The 9,484-nt window shown below is 27.0% G+C and overlaps 1 protein-coding gene across 2 annotated transcripts in view; it reads right to left on the minus strand.

Annotated features, from left to right (window-relative positions):
- Positions 1–8,814, minus strand: part of LOC100166285 — a 15,154-nt gene extending 6,340 nt beyond the window's left edge. The window contains exons 1-3 of one of the 2 annotated variants that reach the window (XM_001949111.5): positions 8,396–8,814; positions 1,947–5,569; positions 1,773–1,890 (exon numbers count right to left, since the gene is read on the minus strand). In XM_001949111.5, coding sequence (XP_001949146.2) covers positions 1,773–1,890; positions 1,947–5,550 — 3,722 coding nt within the window. In that variant the 5' untranslated portion in view covers positions 5,551–5,569; positions 8,396–8,814. Of the gene's footprint in view, positions 1–1,772; positions 1,891–1,946; positions 5,585–8,395 lie in introns of both variants that reach the window. The other variant, XM_029488201.1, reaches the window with a different exon arrangement.
- Between the last annotated feature and the right edge of the window lie 670 nt (positions 8,815–9,484).

A 9,484-nucleotide genomic window follows, 5' to 3' on the forward strand; every position in this document is an offset into this window, starting at 1 on the left:
AAAAAAGCATTTTCCTCATATGCCGTTTCCACAGCCCCACACCAAACTAAAATTACGGTTTCGCACGAAACATTTTATTCATAGTCAAAGGTGTTAGATTGAATAAGTATCTAAAACGAGCGAAGCGACCAATTTTTTTTTCAGTTTGGGGGCCCCTTCAAATATTTTCCTGTGACATAAATACTACCTATCCACCTCTGATTCTGCCGTTCGAAAATTAATTAATGTTGTAATTAATTTTAATAGGGAAGACTTAATGGTCTAGCTATGCTCTCGATCAACAAAAACAATTCAATTACTCCTGATGAAGTGCTGGTTAAATTATCCAATAAAAAAAGGATACTAGAATTTTTATTATAAATAATTAATAATATAATATATATAATATTCTGTACATACTATGTGCATATTAAATAGTATTTAACTGCCATGAGTTATGTAAATCTTTGTATTTGTTTTGTTATTTTGCCTATTAATTTTTATACGTGTAATGTGTTTGATTGTTAGGAAAATGGGTAGTTTTAAAGAAAAGGTTTTAGTGTTGGTTATTTTTTTTTGAACCCCCCCCCCCCCCCCCAGAGCAATTTTGAATGTACGCCACTGAAAATAGTAATCTAATATTAACTATACATTTTATTTTTTAATGGTTTATTTTTATTGGTTCTTACTTCTATAGTTTATTATTAATATATCAGACATAAAATATGTTTTTTTTTTTATGTGGTTCTTGGCATAGGTGCTAATCTTCCCGAAAATCTCAAACACTATACTCTATTCAGTTTAAGTTGACTCGCTCAACAAACGAAAACTGGTCGCGACCGCGCAGGCCAGCCCATATTTGAAACGCTAGTGGTGATCGTCGCCAATAGCAGCTGCCTACTACAACGAGCAATGCCAATCGCTGAACACCGGCGTCTACTCGGTGGTCTGAATGTTCCGGCGGCTCATAAACATGCGCCAAAGTGGGTCAACTTAAACAGAATAGAGTATAGTCGGCTAAAAATTATGAAAAAACTTATTATATTTCTAAAAAGTTTATTTAATCACAAACATATAAAATAATAATTCTGAATATCTTTTAAAAATATATTTTACTATAGCTCGGCTGTTTTTAAACACTAAAATTGTGTGTTTAAAATGAATAGTATTGAATTTAAAATATTTTCAGATTATGTAAGACTAGATTATGTTGAGTTGCATGCAAATGTAATGAAGTATGAACGATACTCAATCAATAATTAATTAAAAAGGTAAATACTCAAGTTCTTTATATGTAATAATAAATAATAGGTGTTTTACATTAAAATCACCCGATATATAAGCTGATATATTACTGCGGTCAGGGTTGTTGTAAATTTAAAATTAAAATAATGTATGAAGTTTTTCTATGGGATACATTTTTGTTAATGGCATTTCACACCCACATAATATGTTATCTTGTCTCCGTCTTACACATGTACAACATAGACAAAACATCAGCATCAAAAACTATATAAGTATGAATAAAAAATAAGGTTTAATAAAAGGTGTCCTGTAAGAAAGACCTAATCTAGTAATCTATATATTAATAAAAACAATAATAACACAATGACATTATGGTCTATTAAAATTTATAGGGCTTCATTAAAAAATGAAAAACAAAAACTACAAAAAAAAAAAAGGGTTTTTTCTAACTCTAACTGCAGTACACAATGATAGTAGATAAAATCTTAATATAGGTAATATAATTAGGGGTAACAGTTGCTGTATTAAATGATAGAATATATACTTACAATTTGCGATATATGATTATAACAGAGCTGTGTTTAGTAATAATTCCAAAAAGTCCATAAAAAGAAAATATTTTCTTAATTTCAACCCAACTATTTTTCTTATATTGTGGTTTTACACCTAAGACATTTAAATGTATTAATATAACTTACAAATTATAAAAACTACTATATTACCTTTAATTTCAATCATGATTTTACGATTACTTGTTTCTTTTTCATCAGTTTTACTACCATTTGTTTGTTGTTTGTCTGTTTTTGAAGTCTGAGTAACATCTAACGGATTGACAGCAGTCAAATTACTGTCTTTCTCATTTTTTTTATTTATGTTATTAACTTTTTTTTTCAATTTTTTTGATTTTATTGTTTTTATAAAATCTAACATATTTTTGTGTTCAATAGTGTTAACGTGTTCATTTAAATCTGATAGTCCAAATTGATATAAATTACAAAAATCACAAAATACCTTATTGCGCACTTCATTAAAATGTTCTGTTAAATTATGTTCATCCCAATTTTTTTCTACTGCGGTAATAAAATCACATATCACACAATAATAAGAAATTTGTGATTTTATCTCTTGGTTTTGATTAATCATTTCATATAACACATTTATTTTCGATCTATAAAATTCACTATAGTTTTGAGTATTTGATTTATCTACCATTTTTTTCTCCGAGAATTTTTCATTAAAATTGGTAGTAGATTCTTCTATCATTCTATCTTGACAAATATTTGATTCATCTATAATTTTTCCCATTAATTGAGTTTTGTTAATTTTTGTAATAGATTCATCCACTACACTACCATTATGATGAGAGTTTGATTCGGGAGGAAATTCATCTAATGTCATAGAATGTGTTTCATTGGCATTATTGGTAGTAGATACTTCTAATAAACTACTTTCATTATGAATATTTGATTGATTCGATAAATTATTCATCATATTTGTTAATAAATTAACTGCATTGTTATTAGTACTAGATTCTCCTGATATATTCTCATTAAATACTACAGTTTGATTATTTTCAGAAGTTGTTCCCATATTGCATGTGTGTTTTGTTTCACATTTTTGTTTTAAAACCTCTATAGATGACATTGGTTTAAATTGTCTCAACATTGAATGAAAACGGTTGCTATAATGTTCAAACATTTGATGTCGATGTCCAAACATAAGTGTTTTACAAATTTTACAACGGTGGTCCATACAAAGACGTTTAGAAGATGTGATATGCTTTTTACCATTAATATGGATTTTCCATACATCTAACTTCGAACACAAATAATCACAAACAAAACAGAAAAATGCAATGTTTAGAGTTGAGTCATACAAATGTTGATCAGTAGCATAGGTAAGTAAATGAGTATCAAGTTTCATAGGTTTCAGAGCCTTAATTCCAGTTTTTATACTGTCTGAGCTCATAATTATATGTTCTGCAGTTAATTTGTGACATTCATAAACTGTAATTGAAGAATAGAATTCAACTTTACAGTCATTGCAGTAAAATAATTCTACAATATCTGATGCTGTTGATGCATGACTGTCTGTATTAAAGTGATTATTATTTTCACTTGAATTGAATATTTTATTACATGGCTCACAATAGCACATTATATCAGATGATTTGCAAGCATTATTATTTCTTCTCATTAATTGTTTTGCCATTATCACTGACTCTAATGGTATGTTTATAAGATTTGTCTTATGTTCAGTAATTAAATGTAATTCAATATCATTAATTTCTCCATAAACTAAAGAGTTACAACTTTTACAAATATAAGAATAACAAATATTAGTGTCTAATTTTGCATGTGTAATTGCATGTTTTTTCCATGTATCTTTATTGTTAGAATAAAATGCACACCCTAGACATTGAAAATAATTTAAATTTGATTGAGGGATACTTTTTACCAATCCATGATTACAAACTAACAAGTGGTTTAGAAGATCATTGTGATTTAAATCAATTAGATTATCACATGATTTACAAATAGTTTTATTTTCATCATTCACATTTCGAAAAAATTGTAAATATGGTTTAATATTTAATGGAACTTTATGTTTATTTAAAATATTTTTTGAAACACAAGGCTTTTGATTTTCATTGGTCAATGATTGTATATTAAATTCTAGAAGTGGACTTTTAGCGGCCACAGATTTTAAAATAATGTGTTCACTTGATAAAGTATGTTTATTGAACAACAAATTACCTTCAATACAAAAGAATTCTGTACGACAAGGTTGACAGATTATACGTTTCAATTTAGTTTTATGACTTTTATTCCAATGATCTGAATTTGAATTGACTTCAGCATATGTTTCACATTCTTCACAATAATAAAAGTCTTTGGTTTTTAAATCTTTGTTAATACGGTGGAAGTTAAAAGCCATAAACAGGGAAAGATTTTTTTCAGAATTGTTTGGATGAATTTTTTGATGTTCTGTTACATGATTTACAACACCATAACAATGCAGATCGCAAAGTTCGCATGTATATGAAACTAAATCTTTAATATCATAACATTTAATTAAATGACTTGATAATACTGAATGTAACTTCCATTGATTAAAATCAGATGTGATTTTATTACAAATTGTACAAAAATAAGTATTGATTTTTGATGTATTTTTTCTACCTACATCAAATTTATTAATACATTCAGTTAGATGAACAGTTATTGCTTTTTCATTGGACACCATTTGAAACTTACAATCATTACAAGTAGCTTTTACATTATCAATAGTATATTTATTTAAAACTATTGGAGGCAGTTTTAAATTGCATATAGTTTTTGTTTCCAGGTTTTCATCAACTTTTTTGGATTTAAAATATTCCAACATGATATGTTCACATGACATTAAATGTTTATTATACACTTCTTGGCTACATACAAAATCTATTAAACATGAATTGCATTTAAAATTCATTGTTTTTTTATTAATGTGGTTAATGGAATAACATTTCTTTTTTAAAAATGAATAATTTTTACAGGGACCACAAAATGACCAAGATTTCCAATTGGTTGGACTTATAAATATACATTGATAAAATACTTCTTTCATACATCTAAAAATATATGGTAGTTCGGATATATCATTATGAATATCTTTGCAATGTTTTAAAATGTGTTCCTTATTTCCAAATAAAAATGTTTTACAACCACCACAATCATATGATACATAATCATTTTTCTTCATACATTTTTCTAAGTGAAGTGTACTTATAGCATGTGACTCCCAATCTTTTAACGATTTCATTTTAGTATCACAAATTAAACAAAAAAATTTGTAACTTATATACTTTTTATATAATTTAGTAGCACGTTCAGATGGTTTTAGAATATCAGAGCTAGTATTTTTATATTCCATAAATTGAATGAGACTTTTATTTTTTAAAAGCTCCTGATTATTATTCTCTAAGTTAGATCTGGCTATCCCTTTTGTATTATATTTTTTATTAGAATCTATATCAAAATCAATTTCTGGAGAATTATGACAGTTCAAAACTTTAGATGGACTCAATTGAACAGTAACATTTTCTCTGCTCTGCTGGGTATTATCAATAACAGAGTTAGATGTATAGTTTGATCTTGAATTAACATTATTATTAGAAGATGTAGAAGAATCAATTTTTAAATTAATGTTTGCCATATTTAATTGCATTTCCTGATCATTAATTGATTTTGAAGTTACCTGATTCTGATTATTGTTGGAAGAAACTAATTTTTTTTTTTTTGTTGTGTGTTCACCGAGATGATCGGCTTCATTTACTTGTTCCATTTGTTAAAGATTGCTTCAACTAAAACAAAAGTAACTATATTATACAAAATTATATAATATATAAACTGTACTGTAGGCATATTATTATATTAATGCAAGTTTATAGTCTATAATATACTTGTATTTGTCATAGAAGCTATTATAATATTATTAATAATAAAAAAATCATACTATTGACCCGTACGCTAATGCCATTAGATATTATAAACACACAATTCTATAGTTATTAAAATCTGTAAGAATAGCGGCAACTATGATAACACAACAATACTGCCCTGCTAAGCAAAAGTGCACTACCTAACTCGAAAAAAAATTAAAAAACAAGTTAAATATGATATCTGATAGGTTTATCAATTGTACACTATATTTGTAGAAAAATATTCCTGAAACTATATTGAATAGTTTATAAACTCAATAATAGTTTTTTTTAAAACACAGTAGGTAACTAAATAAATTAGAAGTACTAAGTAAGAACGCAGCATCTTATATTTACTAAACATAAACACCGTAAATATGTCTAGAGATACAGCGTTTTTGCATAACATTTCTATGTCTACCCGAGTAACGGCGTTATTACCTAACATTGCAACTTTTTTTTTAAAGTAACTGCAATATATTATATTAATAGTTTCTAAATTGTTATTTTCATGATTATTATTTGGAAAGTTTATTATTTTATATGGGCAGTATGTTAAGATGAAATAGTAATGTGACTTTTGTTCTGGTTATTATTTGTCAGCATAAATTATATTCACGGTAGTCATGAATGTTTTATTTTTTTTATTATTTTTATTTATTATTAACATGAAAATAGCAAATGTCCAAAAAGCTTAGCACAAAATATTCACAGTTCAAAACAGCTAAAATAAATTTTATTAATAAGTATGTGTAATTTGAGAAGAATTAATTTATAAAGTAGGGATCAAGAAAATGTATGACGTACATTGAAAACTGAATTATGTCAACGAGTTAAAATTAAAAAATATAGGTAAATACCCATAATAGATAAAGGGTGTCTCAAAAAGAACGCCGGATTTGAAAAGGCTGCTATCCTAACCTCGATCTTGCGACTTGACGCCGTGTGATTTTTTCTTATGGGGATACACTAAGTCACGAGTTTACCAGAACAAAGTCCGAAACGTCTTGGAACTTAAGCAAGAAATTTGTCGTGTCCTCAACGAACTTGATGGGCAATGTGTGATCGAGTGATGGTAAGAATAATCGCCTGTTAGGGGGGGTCATATGCCCGATGTTGTTTTTCACTGTTAAACCTCAATTTATCCTGAAGAAAATGATATATTTGTAATGTTTTTTTAAGAAAAATAAATTTAATGTATAGCAGATTTAAATCCGGCGTTCTTTTTGAGACACCCTTTATTTATAATTACTTTTTTTTCTCATAAATTTTAATATTTTAATTCCAGATACTCATAATGGTAACAAGTTATATTTTAGAAATTGCTAATCATAAATATTTTTCATTAAATTTTTGTTTTTCAAAAAAAATTCTGACAAAATTATGTAACACGTTACAAACATAATTTCATTAATAACCTTTTGCTTAAAATAGTATATTAAAGTGCCAGTGCGATTATCCTTCAGTAATTTGTATCTTTTTTAATATTTAAAATATTCAATATTTTATAATATATTAAAGAAATAAATTTTTAAATTGACATCATAAAAGGAAATTAGTTTATTGTATAGTGAGAAATGTTAGGTTTTTTGAACATTCGCTATCATGTGTTTTACCTATAATTTACCTAACCTTGGATGTTTTGATGTTCACTATTTTAGTTTTGCGGTTATATCGGTGAATCGCAGTTACAGATTAAAGAATATACGTATATAAAAATATATTTTTAATCTATGTCTCAATACATTGCACGACAGTTAATGTTGGGATTAACAATAAAATTACATCAAATTTTGAAATTTGTCGGTTAAGTGTAAGTAAAACATATTGTTTTGTAGTTGAATTATTACAATTAAAATAATTAAATACTGTATCAAAGAGGCAAAAAGTAAGGTATCTGGAAACGCCAAATTTTAATATTTGGACCTCGACTTGATATTAACAGATTATAGGTTTATATTACATTATATTATTAATCCTAACAATAAATAGTTGGTATAAATTATAATATTCTAATAGATAATCAATATTATGAATCTTCAATGATACAAATATACAATTTAACATTAATACCAATTAAATATCAACACAAATATTACAAATATATGATTTGTTTTTAATATAATTATATTATTATCTCTGAATACAAAACATGTATCAGACAAACTAATCATTGTACAGTTTAGAATATTTTAACATACACATTACCTAACACAAAGATAACAAATTATTGTTTATACCAATAGGTATAAATAATATTTAACTTGTTGCTGATTAGTATCATGTACTTTAGTTTATTAGTAACTATATTATATAGTATATAACTAATACAAGTAATATGCATTAAGTACATAGGTAACAATATTTAATGCTGTAATGAAAATTTTGGCTGTAAAATATTACCCAAATGTTTTGAAATTGGACATCCGTAGAAATTGTTGTGGTGCCTTAAAAATAATATTAACTTCTTAAAATAATAACGCTTAGGAACACAATATTGGTGATTTCGAAAATATCAAGAGAATTAAAAACAACAATTTTTCTTGGATCTCTACTTCGTTAGCCGATGAATATTAAAACTTAAAAGTAATCATAAGTATCATGACGGGAAATAGTTTAAGACGTTGGTGTAACTACGGTACTACACCGATGCCTGATTATCAGCGTTAGGTAGTACATTATTTTAAGTATTTAATGTACAATACTTACAAGTTCTGTTGGTTGTACTACTTGTACTGTTGTTGTATTGAGTGTTGATCAGGCATTATTCATCAGTCACCAATGTTTAACGAAAATATTAATTAATAATTATTCGGATCGAGAGTGAAGTTTGATTTTTTATGAATATATTGTAGATTTGTAGCCATTGTAGGCATTGTATCATTTCAAGATTTGGTATATTATTTTTTGTACACCAACTTGCAGTTTGCACTCACAACTCACTGACCATTGTGATTCGTGAATTTGACATTTGTACTAGAGCCTGATGCAGTCGAGCACTCGAGCCACGATTAGAAGTTTGAACATTTGGAACTCAGAACCTTCAACCTTCAACCTCGGTTCTGGTTAGTGGCTCAGTCAGTAATCAGTGTTCATCAGGTTATCTCACAGATATGTATAATAACCACTCCACTCCGTAAAACGAGCGTCTAGAGAACCAGACAGTAAATAAAAACGGTTTATATCACTAGAAAAAAAACGGTTTATATCACTTTCATGGATGAAAAATATAATATCAATTTGGCTTGGAATAAACATCAAATAACATTTATCACTAGCCGCCGAATTTAAAAATATTTAAATTTTCAATATATTATTATCATTATTGTTCTATATTATTATAATATACAAAATACAAATACAATTTCACAACTGAGCAAGGCCGTATCTGAGGGTGGTCCAGGGGGTTTGGATCCCCCCCCGAAATTTTTTCAATATGTCTTATTTTTAACCAAATATCGTAACATAAATTCAACAAAATTACAATATACATGTTTTGGACATTCTACACGTCAACTTCTTGAACTTAAATAAATAATCTTACATATAATGATTCATTATTTGAATAATTAACAATGGAAATAAATAATTAGACGTTATTCCTTATGTTCATGTCATCAAATTGAAATATTTATCCTGTATGAACATTGCTGAAGTTATATTGGGAAATTCAAAACAAATTACTACCTATTTTACCTATATAATGCATATTTATATACACATAAAATTAATACTAATGACTGAATTGTTGTATCCAAGCAGATTTATTTTTATTTTATTTTTAAGTACATACTGTGA

Source organism: Acyrthosiphon pisum, chromosome A1 (assembly GCF_005508785.2).
Source record: "Acyrthosiphon pisum isolate AL4f chromosome A1, pea_aphid_22Mar2018_4r6ur, whole genome shotgun sequence".
In the NCBI taxonomy this organism is placed as follows: Eukaryota; Metazoa; Arthropoda; class Insecta; order Hemiptera; family Aphididae; genus Acyrthosiphon; species Acyrthosiphon pisum.